General features: G+C 41.3%; 1 protein-coding gene across 1 annotated transcript in view; it reads right to left on the bottom strand.

Moving 5' to 3' along the window:
• Positions 1 to 21,828, bottom strand: part of LOC121606000 (inactive N-acetylated-alpha-linked acidic dipeptidase-like protein 2) — a 472,539-nt gene that overhangs the window by 21,633 nt on the left and 429,078 nt on the right. The window contains exon 15 of the mRNA XM_041936153.1: positions 10,863 to 10,956. Coding sequence (XP_041792087.1) covers positions 10,863 to 10,956 — 94 coding nt within the window. The remainder of the gene's footprint in view (positions 1 to 10,862; positions 10,957 to 21,828) is intronic.

Genomic DNA, 21,828 nt, shown 5'->3' with positions numbered 1-21,828 from the left:
TAGGAAAAGTATAAACTTTTATGAGACTCTTTTTGATTAAAAGGGAAAATAACAGAATATTATAATATAATATGTCTATCTTATCATGCAGAAGCTGAAGATTTGTGGTTCTGCATTTGTCCGTACTCAAGCTTTAGGCTCTTATGTATATATACAGCATACAGGCCTTTTTCTCGTGAGGCAACAGGTTAACTGCACTCTATGACTGTTTCTGTCCAGTGAAGTGAAACTGAAGGATCTTTTTCAGCTAATCGACGTGTTGAGTATGTGGGACTGAGAGCACACAGTTGTACTTACTTGCAGGATAGAAATCTTTTATGAAGGAAAATGATGATTTCAGTTATTTCTTTTGTTCATAATTCTGGCTTTTGGACTTGTCCTTGGCCATCACTGATTGGATGTCATAATTTAACACTACTTCACTGATTACAAGCAGGGACCTGAACATCTCACTGCTTTATGTTCATGCAAGTTGTTCAAATCATGGTCAGACTATTTTTTTTGTGAAATTCTGAAATGCACATGGCTCCACCATTTATCATATATCAGTGTAAAGCATGCAAACATTTTAGTGCTAGAATTGTAAGGAGCAGGTCTATTAAGCCGGAAGGGCTTCAAGGGCTCAGGACTCAAATGCAGAACACAGACTTGAACAAAGGGTGAGCTCAATGGCTGAATTTATTAACAAAGATTCTCTCCAAAAAAAAAGGCAAACAAAAGGTGCTTGGGCAAAAGGCAAATAACAAAAGGCGCTGAGGTTCAAATATGCAACAATATTAGAGTAGACTCTGGATATTAGACTAGGAAACGACACAGGACAGCGATCACAATAGGCACACAATGTACAAGACAATCTGGCACAGAACAAAGAAAGACGCGGACTACATTTTTTTTATTTCACAATAAAACAGGAAGTGCATAACAAGACATGACGCTGTGAACAGACACATCAACAGACACGACGAGACATGTCACAGTGTCAAATGTTGTTTGGTGTTTTAATTAACCAGCATAACTGCATAACTGAATTAATATGCCAAAGGCACTCTAGTCTAGATGTAAATGAAAACTATGCACAATACTGGCTGTTTAGCTCATTACCATAAAACAAGAGGTCAGCGTCTCTTTCTCACAGCTCTTTTTCAGTCTCTTCCACATCATTGCAAATGACCTGATGTAAGCAAACTACCATCCAGTTCTCATTCTGGAATGTTATACATATGGTTATTAGGTTATTAATTTTTAATCACACGTACTTATGTTTACAAACTATATTACTCAGTATGAACAAGGCACAGCTTGCTAAGTTACTGTGTTCTAAATGCATATTGGGGTTAAGCATATTCTGCAGAGAAGGTGTTTGTGCTCACTGTTCACATGTTCTAAATTTAGTGAAGCAAATGCTTACTGAAATGCAAATCCATATACATGTTATATGCATGAATGCATATTCCGTGCAGAGCAACCATCTTGACAGACTCCTTTGACGATAACTCTAACAGCTCCTTGCTTGTCATTAGGGCTGCTGGCTAACATTTGAAAGGAAAGCTACCTTAATGCAATACTGTACCTTTAGATGGTTCCATATAAAAATATATTCCAAATTTCCACTGAAGCTAACAGGAGGAGGCTTTAGCAGTGAAGTGCGTCGTGGCAGTTGTGTGCAGGTTTACTGCTGGTGCTGTGTCCCACTAGCAAACATGTACATGCAGGAAGCTGTGGCTCAGTGAGGAGACATCCATGGAGACACAAAGAGTCGTGGAGAACAGTGCTTTCCACGACCGTCATCAAAGCACCAATTAAGGAATGCTGTTCATTCTTCCAGTCGAGTTCAGAGATTTTTGGAGTCTATGGCAGGACGTAATGAAGGTGTTCCAGATGCTCGTGGTGGCCTAACAACTCAACTATGACACTTTTTTTCCCTCTCATTTGGCTCCCATCTGTAGCTGAGCTTTTTACATTCTGAAGTCACAGCGCTGGGCTTCCTGTCAGTGGCCACCTTCTCTCATAACGCTATCAGTCTAATTACACAGCAAAATGTCATTCTTTGGCTTTGCCACCGAAATATACCTAATTAAAACTCAACAATGGGCAATATGTGGTCACATGTAAGAACTGATTCATTATGTGGGCATGCAATTGACTGTGATTTCCTCTGTGTATTTTAGTAAGTCCCAGCACTGACAGCAGCCAGGTCTACCTGTCTTTGGTACTGCAGCAGAAGACCAAAGGCAGCCCTGCCACTGAGCACTACCACTACATTTAATTAATGGAGATTTATGTCAGATCAGACTAGACCAAAGGCAGTTTTATATGAAAAGAGAAAAGAAAGGAGAACAGTGATTAAAAAAGTTGAACAAAAGGTTTTTGGGGGTTTCAATTAGCTCTGGTTGTTTGATCTGAGTCCCCTCCATGACTGCCAGTCATGAATATTGCAGTGCTCCATGCCAGCTGTGAAGAATCCATTAAATATCACTGGTACTCTGCCGCCGGGGGCTGCTAAAACACCTAGAGACCAGACACACACACACACACACACGCACACACACACACTCACACAAAATTTCCACTCATACACCCCCCCCACACACACACACACACACACACGCAGCCATTTCACACCACCCACATTATACTCAAAGTAATCTTTGAAAGGACCCAAACAACACACGCATCACCACCTACTCATGTGTAGCTTACACATGTAGACACACACACACACACAAATACACATAAAACATGTGCCCACGCCATCTTAGATACACCCACTCACATTATACTGTACCAACACACTCATGGTCACATTTACTGCCATTCCTGTCTCTTTTTTTGGTCTTTAATTGATAGTGAGCTGGAGAGAGACAGGAAAAGGGGCATGACACGCAGCAAAGGGTTGGAATCAAACCCTTGCCGCTGCAGCGAGGTCACAGCCTGAGTACATGGGGCACATGCTGTACCAGGTGACCTGTAAGGCTTTACTCTCATACAAATACAGGATAGAGACATGAACACTATCAGGACCTGCAGTAACTGAAAGTGAAGCCAACAAAGAAGTACATGGCTACACCCTGTTAGCTGTATGATGGTTTCTGACCAGTAATGGTCAGATGTGGTGGAGAGGCAAGGTCCTGCTCCCCCTCCTCACTATCCCCTGTTCCAGTAGCTTCTGGAAAGCAGACGTTTTTTCATAAAGGTTGCTGAATCAGACTTTCCACAAAGGTGAAACATGGTGGTTTCTGTCCTTATTCTGAGCTAAATCTATATCTTGTAGTATAAAATGTAAGCACCCTGTTACTCAGATAAAACAACGATTTTATCAGCATTCAATAACTGCAGCTTCCATGAGGCTTTGACAAGATGCCAGTGTCTGAGACTCTAAGTACTACTTGGTTGCCATTGTTATGGGGAAGAAGCCAGTCAGAGGTGCAAATCAAAGCTATAGAAATTCAAATTGCTTTGTCATTGCAATGGGAAGTGAAACACAGCCTTCGGTGCTGAATTTTCTCAGCAGTCAGGACCGACGTGAGTGGTCTTGTCCACAGCCCTGCTTTAACATGGATGGAGTATTTCAAAAGCATGAATGTGCATGAAACTGTCCAAGCTGAACCATAAGTGCAGTCAAAGGTGTGAGCCTACACAAACGTAAGGAGATGAGTCAACTATGACTCCCGGTGAGCATTTTGGTTTACTGAGCATATCATTCTGTGCCACGAAAGACAAGCTAGAGATAGCGATTACAACCTGATAAAATATCAGCAATTTAGTACTTTTGGAGTCAGTTTTAGATGAATTCAACAATGGTGGTGTCACTTTAAATTCTTGATTACAACAGAGACACACCCAGTTTAGCATGTTTTGACCCGTAATGGCGCTCAAGATTGAGATTCATCAGTGTGAGCGTGTCTCCGCAAACGAACACAGACACACTGGCTCAGCATTCACGTCAAGTGCATTTCTCTTGGAAAACATGAAACTGTGCATCTACTGACATCTTCTTGACAGTTGCCATGATATACTGATGTAATATCATCACCTGCAACATGCGTGTTCCGTTCAGTGTCCACGCAGAAGGACGTGTTCGTCCAGTATTTAATGTTATATATCTTTGTGTTTAGAGAATCTTTCCGTACATCAGATGTTCTCACATACAAGCCTATCCTCCTCAAACCTGTGCATTCCTGTCAGAACCCGATCGGACACTTACATATGCGTCTGCCCAGGCGGCCTGGTTTCTACCCTTACTGATAATTAAAGTGACCATAACATGTTATGCCTGAAACCAAGAAGGCTCAGACAGTTAGTCCATATTTATTTCTCACTCAGACACATTCTTCCAACTACATTTAGACCAGTTGTACAAGCTCTGCACAAGAGACATGTTCTGTTTCTGCGATTTAGGAGCTGATAGCAAATTCTCTGCTGCAACATCAATGTTCGAGCTCAGCCGCAGCAGCAAGTAACACTCTCTCTGCCAATTAATGTCACCATGACAACAAGTCAATGAGAGGGAAATCAAGCCACATTAAAAGCACACTCATTTGGGCACAGGATCAGTGTGAATGAGCTCAAGCTACTTATTATTACTCACTTACTCAAGCTTATTATTCTGTTTATTTAGACCTCATTGTTCAATAATTTTATATTTTTCTTTTTCTTTTACTTTTTTTTACTTTACTTTTTTAATTTTTCATGTTATTTTTGAATTCATGTTATCTTTATGAGTCTATACCAGTTTGAACAGACTCCTTAAAAACATGGAAAATCCATAATGATAACGAGATACTGAATTGGACCTCCAACAAGGAGGCAGTCAGTGCTCAATACAAACAGTTCAAATATCAAAGAATGAGTCCTGATCTCAGCAAAAACTCTTCTTGGCCAATGAAAATAAAGCAAAGCAACACTTCTTGTGTCTAATAGACAAGCTTTGTGATTATTGTAGGTATCTGTAGCTGTTAAACAGGTGAATAATGAATTCTGTACTTTTTATCAATACAAAATCCACAGTTCAACTACCAATGAACGAGTCCTGATCTCAACCAAAAACTCCTCTTCTGGATCCCAGGAAGCAAACAACAGCACTCAGTTTGAGACTAAATACAACAGCTGGCCAATGAAAATAAACCCAAATGATGCCTTTTGCTTCTAATAGACAAGCTTTGTGATTCATTGTGCCTACCTGTAGAACAGACCACTAGTTGATGACATGGGTGGGTCTGGATTAACTTGCCGGATCCCCTCTGGATGCGATCCGAGGTTCGGACCTCAAAAAGCCCTGCCTTGTATGCTGATACTGATGTTTGTAACTTAATAACCTAAGCTGTTGACTGCTGACAACGGGAAAGGCAAAGTGTGGTGATAAAGTTCACAATGACAAACAGTTAAAGTCTCGTTCATGCACAAGTCATTAATTCATTGTGTTTTTTGTTTATGTGCACAGAATTATTGGCTACACTGTCACTGTCCTTACCAGCCATGGCCACCTGTCCACTCACCTGATATCACCTGTGATACCCAATCAGCTGCCCTCACACACACTCAATCATTGTCAGACTCTTCTTTGCTTCCATGCAAGACTCTCCAGCTTTTAACATGGGACTGATGGCTTGTTGCCTGTCTCTGACTAAGAGGTTTGCCCTGCACTTCCTGGCTCTTTGTCTGCCCCTGATCATTTGGTGTTTGCCTCACCAAACATTTCAAGAGACATTGAATCCACTTGAAAGACTGAACTGAGTGATGTTCGTCTGCCCATTGGATGCCTTGCAGAGTCCATATACTGAGAGACTTTTTACAGAAACTAGACTGGGGACAGAGTTGTGGTTTATCTGTCACTGCCCATTCTGAAATTAAAGTCAACATCAGAAATCGGTGGGACTGCATGCGGGTCTTAAACACACTTGTTACATACACAAAGAGACACAGATCAAATATAAATTGCCTGTGTATCCTTGTGTGGCAGGATTACAGCTAAATGTAGGATGTTGCTTACGAAACAAGATGTAAGAAGCTCATTTGTATCTTAATTGTGCATTGAGAGTGGAAAAAAACATGCAGCACTGAGTTAACGAGAAGAGCACCTCGCCTTTCTCAGACACAAAAAACTTCACATTAAAAGTAGGATAGCTTCTTCATCCCATTTCTGAGGCCATGGCACCCAACAAGATTTGATGCAACTGAGAGCAAAGGCAGGTTAGGCTTAGCGTTAAGGAAGACATTGTGCCGTGGGTGGACTCATTCACGGATGGGTCGTGTGATTTGATCCATGAACATATTCTTTGGTGCAGCTTTAAACACATTTCACAGTTTAATTATCCAGCAGCCTTTACATTTGTGTTTCTATGTTGAGAAGCGTTGAGTAAAATTTAACTGGTATTTTTTGGGTGCTGAAAAAAGAATCCTGCTTTTTCACACACTCTTTTGTTCTTTTATCTTGGTTGAAATTAGAAAGTGTTAAGACTTGACTATCTACATGCCAGCTTTTACCCTGGAACCACTGCCATTAACCAACCCACACGCAATCCTAACACACACCAGGAATTATTTATCATGCCTCACTATCTGTTACCACACACACACATCAAAAAGTATTTATTTCACTGTCCTATTCCTCCTCCTCTTCTTCTCTCCATCTGGTGCCTCTCTGTATTTTTAACCAGTGGAGATAAAAGCTCTCTCCCACCTGCTTTCTGGTTGAATAGGAACTGCTTGGTCGAAAGCATTCAGAGTATCTGCACGTTTCACAAAGTCAGATTTATAACTTAAAGACGTTTATAATGCCACCTGGAATTAAATTTAATACCAATTTAATAACCACAATAAAGAGCCCAAAATCTGTCACAAGCAGCCTCTTTTTGATTACGCACAGCTGATGGAAACAGTAAAACTAAATGTAAGCATAAGGAAAATGACACTTTGGAGATGAAGTGTAGGGACATGAAGTCCAATTGTGTATTATAAAGCATCTGCAATTAAAATAAAGGCTGTTCCCTCGCGTCCTCATTTCTAAACACAAGGCCAGGCATGACTCGCAGCCCTGCTCTGGTCACATGTGCACCTACTGGCAAAGCCACACAATTCACAAGATTTATTTCATCGTATTTGAAGGATTTTCCAACTCTTTGGACTAAATATTAAAAATATGAAAACAACATGATCATTCTTTCTAAAATGGTAAACATAAAATACTGACATGGTGTAAGTACATTGACACATACATTGATTTCAGAATTATCAGGGCAATATCAGTTAACAGTTCCATAGAAAGGAGGGGGATGGATGTATATATATGTAACCTATAGCTAGCAGCTCACTGTGCAGAGCCACGCTGCTCGTTAGACACTACCTGTAGGTCGCCAACCAAACCAAACTCAACAACAGACAAACTCAAACAGCGCCATTGTACCACTTGTATGACATTTGAAGTCTCCACCAATAAAAACATTTCCTACTGTTTCCTACTGCAAACCAGCACGCCCGTTGGTTTGCAGTAGTGCAGCACTGCAACTGTGCACAATAATTCATCAAAGCAACACGTTTTATGTGCACAGCACAGAGGTTTTTATGGTTGTTTGAAACAGTATTTTGCTGGTTGCAAAAAACCAGCCCGCACTGACCAAACTAAACTCCGGTTGAAAAAGTCAATGTAAAGTTCATCTTTTCCAACTTCATCTGGCACCATCATTACTTTTATTTATGATCAAATCCCTGCAAAACTAATGATATCCCATCATCCTCTGCTGTTGTTCTTGTTTAAGCTAATTAGCAAATGTTTATATGCTAACACTACACTAATTTATGTGCATATAGCTCAAAGCACTGCTGTGCCAACGTACAGCCGGACAGAGCCACCAGCATGACTGTTGACTCATCCCCAACACTTTCTTGTCTGGCTGGGCAAACTTAAAGTTCTCCACTCGGAAATACGGTTTGTTTATTTTCACTCTGAACATCAGGCACAAATTATTTAAAATTTAAAACATATCTTGAGGGGAGTTAGTTAAACATTCTGAAAATTACATCCACTCATTTTCTCGCTGTTTTCTCCTCCTGAAAAAACTCCTGGACTGTGACGTCTCCTACTTTGCTTATGATCTCAGTGGATCATGATTAGCTTCCTAACCAGTTGTTATGTCACAAAATCATGCGTGCATGTCTTAAACTGAGCTTGGAGGAAGGAACTTGCACTTGGTTTTCAGGAGGATTCGCAAATCACGGCATTCTGTTTGTACCATGTTCCAGCTTTTTGGGATCTGGGTTCGATGTTCATACATGAGCTGAAATGGGACTAGAAGTTAGTGCTACTAAACTGGTGTGCTGGGAAGGTGCTGTTGTGGCCACCTTGTTTGCTAAAATGAGTGTTTCTCATTGAAAGCTGGCAACAAATGGGGTAAGGAGCATAAGCAGAGTGATGTCCAAGAGTGATAAAACACTGTGATCTTCATACCAGTAATCGTAAGTTAAATCTTATTGTCAATTAATGGTGTAATTGTGTAATTCTGCTTTGCCATTTGTGTTTTGTTCGTCGCTGCGTCACTGATGTGTGAATTTGCCAAGAAGGTGAAATCTTTCATGCCAATAAAGCGCCTTTGAATCGAATTGATGGAGGAGAGAAAGCGGGGAGCAGAAAAAGGGGGGGGGGGGGGGCAAAGTGATGAAGAAACAGACAGAGGCTACAGACAGGTATAATAATCAGTCATCTCTCTCAGGTCATAATCTGTCCATTAGTCTCAGACAGGGAAGCATAACCACTCAATCTAGACCTTAATGGGACAGTGCTTACATGCTTAGACAGAGCCAGTGAACCTGAGCCACTGAGCGATTGCCTTAGCGGTACAATGAATGAGACTCGAAGTTGGAGCGACCGTACATGTGACGCCGAGCGCCCCTCTGCCTCCATCTCTTTCAATCTCTGATCTGATAGATGCTGGTATATAGATTTATCCTATCTCAAGCGTGGAGAATTCATTCTGAACAGCGTGCCTTCTCTTATTGTAAATCCACAACCAACCCAGAACAGAGACTTAAACACCGAATTGACCGTCTATTCATAAACCTCACTCTCTTTGAGAACTCCCGTACTTGAGGATTTTCTGTGGTGCGTAACAACATAACATTCTGTTTGTTCTGAGTTTGCATGCAAAGGCAGCATGCAGGCTAAGTGTGTCAAAGCCTCTGCTGTGCATCCTCTTTCAAAGGTCATCTTAATATTCAAGGACAGAGCGTTTGCACGCTCTGAGACTGTGACTGAATAAGCTGATTTTGGTTCAGAAAGCCTGAGAGGTCATGCAGCATGCTAACTGCTGAATATTTGGGTATGTAGATTTACACGGGGTTTAATTCAGACCTTGACTAAAGTGCTGCATTCTTCTTACTGTGGAATTTGCACTCTTTGGGTGATAAATATGTAAATCACTATATGTAACTTTGAGGACCACTTTGCTTAATGCAGCGTGTAAACGTATTGACAATCTGTGTCTAATTGAGGACAAAAATGTTCTGATATGTCATTCCCCTGCTCTACAGTACAATATCCCTGGCCTGCTCTAGATGCACCTCAAATTTGACTGTGGGCCCCCTGCATCTGAAGTATCAACACAGCTTATAGGACCACAAATATATTATATATTGGCCTAAACATACTTTCAAAAGCAGATGCTATTGATTGATATTGATATTTTAGAAGTCATTGCCATCTGTGCAGTTAAGACTATGTCTCAGGTGAGGCATAATGAAGAAATGGAGTTTCCATTATCAAAGACTCTATCCTGTATTTTCTTTATTTAATGAATGAAATAGGTTGCTGTCAGTTATTTGGTACGTTTATCTGCTTTATTCTATTACTGTAAATACTGTAAGACCATGAGCACTCTGACTGCAGACACAGAGAATAATCCTGCTGCCACGACAACAAAGAAAAGTCTTAGTGTCATGAATTTGAGAAATATTAAGCCTTAAACATCATTACTCTACATTTGAACTGATGGGATCCGAATTACATAACACAAATACTAATTTCATTTATCCACCCATTTTTTCCCTTTACTTGGAACATTACAGTCAATGTTCCTGAAATAAAACAAAACCTCACAAATTTCATGTTTTAAAACAAATTATGAGTAAGCTATTTGTGTTCCTTGAAAATCATAGCTTCTTTGCAAGATGCAGCCTTATAATTCCAAGCAGAAAGTTTTTAGAAGAGTTAGAAGGTCGAATGCATTTGACTTGTTCACAAAAACCCCAATTACAACTTTGATTTGATTTTGATGTCGTACTTGTAGTATGCACTTAGGGTGTCTGTATGAAAGAGACTTGTCCCTCATATCATTTTTGCGATTTGGAAAACAAAGATACTGAAAACTCCAAATCTCAAAACCACTCTGAACACATTTTAGAGCTTTCAAGTCCAAGGTGGCGCACCATCTATGACTGTCTGGCTTGACAGCAGCATTCATATTCAACGTGTGACTCAAATCCAAAAATCAAATCAAATCAAATAATTATCCATAAATCTCTCCTGTTGAAACTGCCTAAAACGATCCAATACCCCCGTAACCTTCTGTGTTCCATACAGATGTACTAAAGTTTACATGAAACTGAAAATGCCCTCAAATGACATGTGTTCATTGCACTTGAAAATTTCAAAGCTTTATCATCTCATGTATTTGGTTTCACCTCAACGATTGTGGTCATCCAGCCTTATTCGTGGTTTTGTAAGATGGTTGTCTGATTATGATTGTTTCTTGTTCTCAGGTTTCTCTTGAAGAGAGATCTCAATCTCAACGCAAATACCTAATTAAATGACTTCCAGCAAATTCTAACACTGCATATTACCATCACCATCACTGCGTCACCATCAGAGTTACCTTTGAGTTTGTTTTGAACATCCAGGGCAATGTCCAGAGGGTAGAACGGCAGCACGGGATCGTTGACCAGCCGCAGGATGGCTTCTGCTGTCATCTGCAGAAACACAGCCCAAAGACATTCGGGTGAAGTTGTTTAAATTGAAAAACTGCGTTCATGTATCATGTGAGTCCAGCGTCACAGAACAGGGTATGGGTGCATGTGGGTATGATACACTTTGTAATGAAGAGCCGAGGAATCCACAGGATTTAGTGCTTACTGAGTTTCACAGATTTTTTTCATAGATTGACAGTGGCTCACGTCTTAAGACAGATGTAGTTGCTTTTTGATATTTCGTGCGTGGCTGTCACCACAATAACAGCTCTGTAAATTTCTTTATCCAGCCCTAAAAACTAAACGGTAAGAGTTGAACATAAAAACTCATTCTTGACTGCAGGAATAGTAAAACCTTGACTGGAGCTCTTCTTACTAGCCTTTTCCTGAGCTGTCAGTAATGACAACTGGGCAGAGTCAGATAATGAAGATAAAGCAACGTGTTTGAAATCTCCAGGGAAAGTCTGGTAAGTACACGGGGGATGTATGGACGTACATTCAAAACTTACAAGAAATGGCCTTAACTTTGACTTGTGGGGAAAAAAGGGATTTGGAAACTTTGTATAAAGAAGTTTAAAGTAACTTTTAGCAAAGTTTAGCAGTGATTACAAAGTACTGATTGCTGTGACCTTCGAGTGTTGGATTGCACTCATGTCTAGCCACTAATCTTCCTCAATCACAGCTAATAGCAGGCCTCCAAAGGCGACATGTCATTGCTGCATTAAAGCTTCATCATACATTTCCAGACTGTAGGAAGTGTGCTGTGGCTGCCTCTGCCCGTCACTCAGGAGAACTCTGCAGCTCTCTTCAACAACAGATGGTGGGACCAAGGTCTTAACATTAACAACGTGTTCTTCACTTTGAGAATATAGAGCCAGCTTACACCACTCTGAGCAGCTCTATACTGCAGACTTTATTTTGTCAAACTTAAAAAACCCACTGTGGAGCAAACAAATCTATCCTGTATCTGTTTTGTGTGCTTTTTGGATGGTCATTTTTCTTATGCTTTCATGTCTGCTTTGCCTTTATTGATTTCATCGCTGCCTGAGTCTGCTCTTATTTCACCTCACCTGAACGTCTTGAATGCAGATTTTTTAAAATATTCTTTCATTAGCTTAGCGCATCAGCATTTTCCTCCCTTGTCATTTTGTGCCATTATTTTCTCGTTCATGATAATTCAGCGCACCTCTTAACAGGTTGGTTGTTTTCCCTCCTTCAGGGTCTGGCACACTGTGTTGATATCACAGCTGTACCATCCAGGCACAATTTCAATCACTACTCGGTGACTCTTCTCCTTCGAGGATGTAACCCATATTTTGAGGCATTATGAACTGATGGCAATTTTCAAAATAAATGTCCATTTACATGCCTGCACTTCTGCTTGTTTTCCACAAGCTTTCAGTTCCGTGCGTTTGGATTATGATCGGTACTTAAGCAGATGGAGCCAATCAGTCGATTCGTGTTGTGTCTTGTCGTCCTCGCCGTCACAGGCGTCAGCTCTGATTATGCACCGCACACCTTTGTGGTCCAGATTGTAAATTGAAAATCTGAGACTCCGCGCAACCTTTTGCTTTTCATACTGATTTGACAACAGCTGTGATGTGTGGGAAAAAAATAAATAACCGGGACAACTTTGGCTGCAGTGTGAGCAAACATTTATGCAGATCTCCACTCGCGCTGGCACGTCATAATGAGGAGCATCGTCCAAATCGCAGAGTGTCTGTCTGGCTGTGCTCTCACAGTGAAGTGCCTGTCATCTTAATGCAAACAGTGGCACTGATTTGGCCACTCTTAGCAGGTAGAGGACTAGGCATGGCTTCGACTTGGGTTTTCATTGGAGTATAACATCACTGCAGTTCACTGTTCTCTCCTGCTACAGAATCACAGCTCTTCTTCTACACTTTGACTCACATTCTCACAGGAAATTCACAGCTCGCTGTATTGCAAGACAATTTAATTTTTCAGTGCCACATTATAGATGGAATCATCTTTATCAGCATCCTACAACATACAGAAAAAGTAGTAAAGAGCACATTGACCATAACCTCCTGCTTTCATTCGATGTCGCTTGTTTTTAATCTATTTTCAAACTAGTGTTCTCAAGGAGAAGTGAAGTCTTGGTACCACTGACAATATCTAATGATTTCAGGGCTCCTTATAAGCTACTCCATGACATTATCCAAATCATAGGGCTGAGAGAGGGTAAAAGGGGGGTAATACTGTGGGATATATATTCTCTGTAATGTTGACCTACATAACTTGCCATAGTTGAGGATTTGAAGAAAACGGGAAAACAGGTGGAGAAGAAGAGTTTAGACAGAACAGTGTTGTACAGAGTGCTGTACAGCCATGGATCATTATCATTATCGACAACTAGCGCTGTGTGTGTGAGAGTTTGGTGTTGCGGGGTTATGTGAGTGCTGATGTTACTACTTGTTGCTATGAGTCTTGACTGACTGGTCAGTTGGCAGAGTGACTGCTAATGCTAGCTGGCCCTCTTAGTTTCCACAAAATGGAATGGACACATCATTTTTGGTGGGAAGTCATGTTGCTATGGCACGGTAGCCGGTGGTCCCTCAAAAAAATAAACTTGCCAGAATTTTGGCATTTGACCAATCAGAGCTGAGCATTTCAGTCCTGTGTGCTAAGAAAGACATAATGTAGAGTTTTCTAAATACACACACACACACACACACACACACAAATATATATATAATTTTTACACATTAAAAAAGGTACCTAACTTTCCTTTCCTGAAACAAAATAAAACAAAGAAAACACAGAAGGGCCTTTTGCTCCATAGCCGAAGAACAGCAGGGAAAGTAAAGGTCAGTTATCTGTGTGTGTGTGTCTGTGTGTGTGTGTCTGTGCGTGTGTGTCTGTGCGTGTGCCTGTGTGTGTTCCACCTGACTTAGCTCATTCCTGGCCAGTGAACCTCAAGTCTGTCTCCAGTTGAGTAGACTCTTGGATGATAACCTCAGTACCCAGTTCATCCACTCATGGGCATACATCACACACACAAATGCACGCACACACACATGCACACACACATGCACACACACACACACACACGCACACACACACACACACACACTCTCCAGGCCCTCACAGGTTGAATGTGTTGGAGGTCAGCCTGACCAAAACTGGACAGAGTGAAAGGCAGACTGCCAGCAACCCCACTACAGGGTCAGGTGAGGAAACAGCACCAGCGCTCACTCAAGCCTCTCACAGATACTACATGCAGCTTGTCAACAACAACATATTGTTGTCGGATGAATGTGTAATATCTTGGTGTAAAAACTGAAGCCATTTAGAGAAATTTACAGTTCTCTTTGGAGATTAATAAAGTCTATGGAAGAAAAGTGGCATCTTCCTCTTTTTTTGTCATAAATGAATCTACTTTTTGTGCAGGAAACGGTAACCAGCAGGTATGTCCCCAAAACCGACAAGAAAGAACAAAACCTAAAACATGAAGTGGAGGCAGATAGCATTTGCTAGACACTTAGGCGTTAGGCCAAGGGACAAGTAATTCAATTTTGATGCTTTGAGGACCCAGTAGTGCCAAAATCCAAATTTGTTTCCAAATTATAGACATGGCCACCCCATTTTCAAAGCTTCCTCTAAATGATCTCGCAAAATTTGATAGCACTGTAGAAAAATTATCGATTTAAATGGCAAAGTTTTTTATGACTAAAACCTGAATTTCAGAGGTCATATGTAGTGTAGGTAGGTCCTCTCTGAGTGCTCTCTATACCTGGTAATCACGTTAATGTTTAATGCTCCTGCTGCTTTCTAAGAAAATAGTCATTGGGTTAAGAAGAAGTTGGACTGAGAAGTCAGAGAAAGGGGGTAATACAGCCAAAAAAGGTTGAGAGCCACTGATCTAATACCCTGGTTTGTATTGAGTCTCCCACTAGTTGCCTATAAATCTTTTCTGAAATGAAAACATGCAATTCAGGAGCTTGATCACAATTCAAAATACTATAAATTTCCACTATGTTTGTCCATGGTTTTTAAGAATGGACTGGTCAGGTTTAAGAGATTTAAAGACACAAAAACTGGAAATCCAGTGCACTGTGCTTTCACACCTCCGTGCCTACACTACGTGATGGCTGGCATCTAAATGAACCTACCTAAGCAGCTGTCCCTATATAACACTGCTTTGCTAGTATTTGGGAAATGGCTGTGTACAGTGTACGGATGTGTTCAGCATCTCTCTGCGCTGTTGTCACTGCCACTGAAATCAATCTGGCAGGGGGAAAGATTAGAGCATTGATTTGAGGCTGGTGAGTAATACTACTGCAGAAAGCATACATCAAAAGCCTGTAATGTGGTGGGACAGAAAAGGCCGTTGATTTCTTATTTATGGCCTTATTTCTGGATCGTCTCTTTCCAAGGCAGAGGACGGAGAGAAAAAGGCAGCGAGAGGGGGGAGGGAGCGATGGCGTGAGATAATGATGGAGGAAGAAAGGCAGAAAAGAGGCTGTGACATAACAGAAAGTAAAAGACAATCCAAACTAAAGAAATATGACAGTTGGAGTGGAGTGGAAGATAGAACAAACCAGCACGAACATCTCTTCTCATGTTTCCTCTTTTCTTGGCCTCCTCTCCTCGTGCCCTCTCCTGACCTGACATTATAGATCAGGGCTTCAAAAACCTGTCACTCAAAGGTTCACAGCTGGTATTCATTCAGAGGTCTGGAACGATTGGTGATAACAAAACAGCATTTAATCAATTAATTAATATCACACGCAGAACGCTCAGACAGTTAGTCCAGATTTATTTCTGACTCAGACAGACTTACAGCTGAGGTTACACTAGTTATTGTGCTCTAGAGAAAAGGAGACACATTCTGTATCTGGAGCTGTAACATTAATGTGTGAACTCAGCAGCAGCAACACACAACACTGTCTCCAGCAGGTGATGTCTCCATGACAACAATGTCAACAACAGGGAAATAAGCCACATTAACCACATTTGTCCGGGGACAGGATCACTGTGAATGATCTCCAGCTACACTGTACATTCATCAATAGACAAGTTAATTCTTAATCGAACATGTAACACTTCATAATGTATTGTAGCTTATTCACAACACGAGGTGTGAGAGGGCGCTCCGCACACTGTGAGGGCTGGACTTTCAAATACAACATTTTTATTTATTTAGGTCTAATTAGCCTATTAATGTTTCATATTTTAACTTTCTTACAAAACTAATGTTATTTTTATGAGCCTCTATCAGTGTGAACAGACATAGAAAATCCATAATAGATACTAGATACTGAACTAGAAAACGCTCTCAGACCTCCACCAAGGAGGCAGTCAGAGCTCCACACAAAACCCACAGTTCATCTTCCAATAAATGAGTCCTGATCTCAACAAAAACTCTTCTTCAGGATCCCAGGAAACAAAGAAAAAATACTCAAAATACTAGTATTTTGCCAATGCAAAAACAAACCCAAGTGGTGATTCTTGCATGTAATAGACAAGCTTTGCGAGGCTCTGCGAGTATTCATTTCTGAAGAGCGGGTGAGCTATGAATTGTAGACTTTTTGGCTTGTTGCCAGGGGTTGGGGAGCTAATCAACAATCGCTCTCAGGACGGACTGGGCCTCTTCCAATGCTGAGTAATGTGAGATTAGACAGAGCATTTTCTGAATTCATCCATTTTCTGCGTGCTGGATGGGAAGCTTTGGCAGGCTGGATGTGACTACATGGGCCGGATGTGGATTGACTTGCCGTTGGTCCGGAAGCAGACCGAGGTCCGGACTTTGAGAAGCTCTGCTTTAGATTATAATGAAATCAGTGCCATCTGTCAAAGCTACATTTCAGGGATGAAACACCATTCAGCTGCCGTCACTATCTCTGTGAATTCAGCTGGCATAGAGGACGGACGGCGGAAGAATTACTTATTTATGTATATATTCACATGGCCAAGGACCAAATGTCAGAGCTTATTGACTGCTTACTAACTGTCAAGACCCAGGGTGACCTCCAAGCTCTGGAGCAGCCCTCCTGTACACACCAGGTTGGTCAATATTATACACCTGCATCAAAAACCTCCTCGTACAGGCAGAAACGCTGTATTTTATTGATATGTATATATTGTTTTCATGTGTCAACAGCTCCACATATTAAAAAAAAATGATTTAGTAGACAGATCCAAGCAGGTCACAGCAGGTATTCACCTCTGAACAGTGATCTAATGGATTCACTGGCTTGTGTACAGCCACTGATCGAGCTAGCTGAAGGACATCTAAATTACTCTCATTACATGTGTCTTTGCTGTGATTAATGTATGTGTTGAACACAGCCAACCAGTGTCAATGTGTGTTTCCTTTAAGAAGGAATCTTGAAATGTCTGAAATTCATAGGGTCTTAGACCTTTAAAAAATAATCACTGGGGTCAATGGTAGAGATCATTTTACTGTTGCAATGTGGGTATGGAGTCAGATCAGTCTCTGCATGGATGAATGTGCAGAGGATTTATACTGTATATAAATGACTCTCTCCACATAAATATTTTTCAGTGCACACAAAAAATATTTGTCATTGTATATTAATGTAAGACGAATCCAGAGAAAAAAATAAGGTTTACAAATGTATTTATACACGATATACTGTGGCAGAGGCCTACATCTTCATAGTGCATTTTGGGCCGCCAAGTCTTGAAATGTAAAGGATCTAATATTAGTGTTCTCTAGTGGGTGTGTGAGGACAGAGCTGGCCTCGGCTAGCAAACCCATGTGCCCATGTTTCAGTCCTTCCTTCTTTGGCACACAGAAAAGGACTTAGCTTAGGTAAGCTAATTATTAGCACAAAAAAGACAGATAGAGGATAAAATTGAGGACAGGATTAGGCTGACTACAGAAGCGTTTCTTCTTTGTCAAGAAGAGCCTGAAATCTCCACGAGTGTTTGTCTGTGAATCGATATCAGCTTTCATGTACTCAGACACACGTCTGAATGTCACTTTAACATTCGCTGGACTGAAGCATGTTGTTACATACATTTTTAATATGTTGACATTATGAAAAAATCATCCACTGAGTTGACCTTTGCCAAAATGATCTTGGTGTTTTAATATGTGCTGCCCGTGCCACTGTCCACTCTGGACTTTCTCACCGTCCTTGCACAGTTTAGTTTCCTCCTCATGCTCTGTTTGTTTTTTTCTGGCTCCTCTTTCGTTCTCGAAGCAAAACACAACTAAATTTCAAGCAAACTGAATTCATGGTCAACACGAGTCGGAGGTTAAATCAGCTGTGTGTGACAACACTGTTTGGCTTGGTTTGGATCAGAGCTCCTACTATTTATTCTATTACATTTTATTACATAAACTTTAGTGTCTTAGCGGATGTTGTCGAGGTGGAAAACAAGACTGGAAATGGCAGAAACACAGCATAAGTTCATCGGTTCCTGAAAGAGTTCATGCAGTGGTGAGGGGCTGTTTACTCTCCCCTGTTCCTTTCCTGTTGCTTAAAGCGAGGAGCCTTTCAGCCAAAATCTACATTCACTTGTTATTCAGGACAGACAGAGTCAGAGAGAAGGGGAATAAATGTATCTGATATTGTGATAATATTCTATGTGTGAGGGAAAAAAATGAACAAAACACACACTGCGTAAGTGTAAACAACTAGGCAACTACTGATTCAGAATTGTGATGACCACCACACACACGGAGAAACAGGCGACGGACAGACTTACTGTGCAGCTGAGATCTAACCTGGAAGACTCAGCACGTTGAGTGGTTGGTACTTCAAACAGCAGAGGGCTCTCCTGTGACATGCTAGCTACCTTAGCTTCCCTCTCTCTCTGCCTCATACGCACACAGAGAAGCTACAGAGCATCCTCAGTGACGCACAACTGGCACAGCCTCTCAGCCAACTCCTGTCCTATTCAGATTGGTAGCATCATTTGCAGTGCCGGTTTCATAAATGCATGCATGTAGACATCCAGAGTGGCAGCATTGCATCCCGAGCAGCGCGGCTCTTAAACACACACATCGACACGCGTCCCCACAGGCGCGTGTGCACAGACGAGGCAGGCGACAGAATGAAATGATGATGGTCAGATGGGTGGATGGAAGAGGCCGAGCAGGTGACAGAGATCATTTCCTCTTTCTCTCGCTCAGTGAAGTGGTAATTCTGTCCAAGTCTGCCGTCTCGTTCGCATGCCTGACCGCTTTCCCCCCGAGGCCCGTGGAAAGATGGAGAGATTCTCCTCTGATTCAGGACGCCCAGTTCTCTGGGCCAAAATAGGCCTCATGAATAAACCATAAACTATGTAGTTAAGTTATGTAACAACAGCACATGAATAGATGCAGCATGGTAAAGTACAATAGGAGCAGGAGGGGTGGTGTTCAGTTTCTCTTTTCACGTTGAGCTCGAGCGCATAAACAAACATTGCACTACACATGCGTAGCTTCTAAAGCAATACGGTGGTACAAGCGCCAAAATATTTTCACATGGGTAAATATCTGCACAGCTGCTATTACTAACTGACGTTACTGAAGCCTTATAGTTCCTGTTTTAAACACAGTGTTGATACAGCAGGTCACTAGGGGAAATCATCTGGCGCAAAGGAAAAGGTATTTCCAATTCCAGTGTGTGTGAACGTGTGCAACGCCTGAGCAGTTAGCATGAGCGGCTACCACAGTTCAACTTGCATGAAAAACTAAATATTAATACAAAGAACTGCTGCATCAGTGAATGTTCAGCACTCAAGCTGGACATAAAATGTAATACGACCGAGAGCTGATGGGTTTGTTTGGAGCTTGAGGTATGTGATCAGAGCAATCAAATATCAAATATATGTCAGATTAAGCATGATCAGAGGTAAACTGATGTTGGGAAGGTAGACCACTTTCAGCTGTGGTATGCAAGGCCACGCAGGGCCACGTAAGAGTCAGATCAGGAAAGATAGAAGATGTTTGAGGGGCTATTAAGACTTTTTCTATAGATTACATAGACATAGATTGTTGCAAAGGAGAGCGTTCCTCAGTGGGACAATGCCAAGAACATGATCTGGCCTTTGAGACAGGAAAGATATGGGTAGAGTTAGACAAAACGCCATGCTATATATTGTGTTGTCTGTATGTTAAGGGCAGAGTTTTCTGATCTGACACTGAAGCTCTTTCAGGTGGCATCTGATCTGATACTGCTTGTTAATAAAGTTCTCTTTAACTCAGGCTTGTATCAGCTGAGTCCTTCCTGCACCATCATCACACTACTGCAGGACCTGGCTGATAAACATCAAGATCTGTGAGACTGTGGCCTACTTAGGCTCAATGGTGCTTTGAAACAAATACTAACATCAGCACGCTAACATGCTCACAATGACAAAGCTAACAAGCTGATGTTTAGCAGGTATAATGCTTACCTTATTACCCATCTTCGTTTAGCCTGTTAACATGCTAACATTTCCTAATTAGCACTAAATGCCAAATGTTTTCTGGCAGGGGCTGATGGGAATATCATTAGTTTTGCAGGTATTTGGTCATCAATGAAATTATTGGTCAAATTACAATTTTGACCTTATCATGGCACTAAAGGTAAGGGATCACCAAAGACATGGAAGCCCATCCAATAGTTCTTGAGATGTTTCAGTTTGGACCAAACAACAAAGAGACCTACATTGCTATCCCCAATTCCGGCCATATCGTACACATTGCACCTTTAAGTGATTACTTATCATTTTCCCAGCATCACATTTTATGATACTGTAGTTCCAGTGGCTCCCACAGCTGAGGGGGCAATGATAACTCTGCTTTTTCTCCCACTCCAAAACATGATTTGGCGAGATACCGATTGCAGCAGGGATGAAGTCAGCTCAGGGCCTCTGAGCAGAGGGAATAAAAAAAATAGCTGTGTTGGAGTTGAACTGGGGTTCAGCTGCCGGCTACGCTGCTGTTGTGACAATGAGCCGTCTGCTGCCTCTAGGCAAGACGAAGCCACGCTCCTGTGCCAAAGAAGAGCTTTCCTCAACATTCGCAGTTCAAGGTTCAAGCGTTTTTGTAGCAATGTGGGTAATTAGATTTGCCAGAGAAAAGTAGCCAGGGTAGACACTCTTGTTATTTCAAGAAAATGTACATTGAATCTCTGTGGAAGAAAACAAAAAAGAAACAGTTCTGAAAGCGGTCTTCAGTTTGTTGTTTCAAAACATCCCTGAACTGGGAGAAAATCTGGGGATCTTGTTCTTTTGGAAGTGCAGCTTCTGTTGCCAATCATTGCATTTAATCTGTATGGGAGTATTTATTAGTCCTGATGTACTCAGTTTGAAAATGCTTTGACTTTGATAGTATAGTGAAGGTATAAAAAAGATCACATGGCAGACAGTAATGAATTCCTCACACAGATCTGAAACAGGACAGTGAATGAGCGGATGGCCTGAAAGCCACACAAAGTCTGGACTGATTTTCAGTGAGAGCTTCCTGTTTTTCTACAAAGATACAATTCTACAAAATAGATTCAAATAAGAGCGTATCTGTTGCTCGGGATGTAAGTGAAAAACAGGTCTGATAAAGCCTGTGAGCAAAATTCCTGTCAAAACCATGTGCAAGGTAAGATAACATTGCCATAGAAACCCGGCTATGCTGAGACTTTGGGATTGACAGCATTATTACAAACCGTCATGTATGCTAATTGTACTTCTCCAGTTATTTTGGTGAAAGTAATGCAAAAGTAGTGTAATGCATTACTTCACACAGACAGTGATGCTCATTCATTCATTTCTTCCTCCGCTGTCAGGCTGTACAATCCAATGTATAGCTATTATGTGCATCATCCAAATCCACTACTGCAGGTCACATAAACTCTTACTTACTTATTTTGCATGTTATTGTTCTTATTTGCACCTCCATTTGCTGTTTGCACCCCCCAA

This window comes from Chelmon rostratus, chromosome 4 (genome assembly GCF_017976325.1).
Source record: "Chelmon rostratus isolate fCheRos1 chromosome 4, fCheRos1.pri, whole genome shotgun sequence".
Lineage (NCBI taxonomy): Eukaryota > Metazoa > Chordata > Actinopteri > Chaetodontiformes > Chaetodontidae > Chelmon > Chelmon rostratus.
Note: the sequence above shows the minus strand (reverse complement) of the source record. Positions and strands in the feature narration are given on the sequence as shown.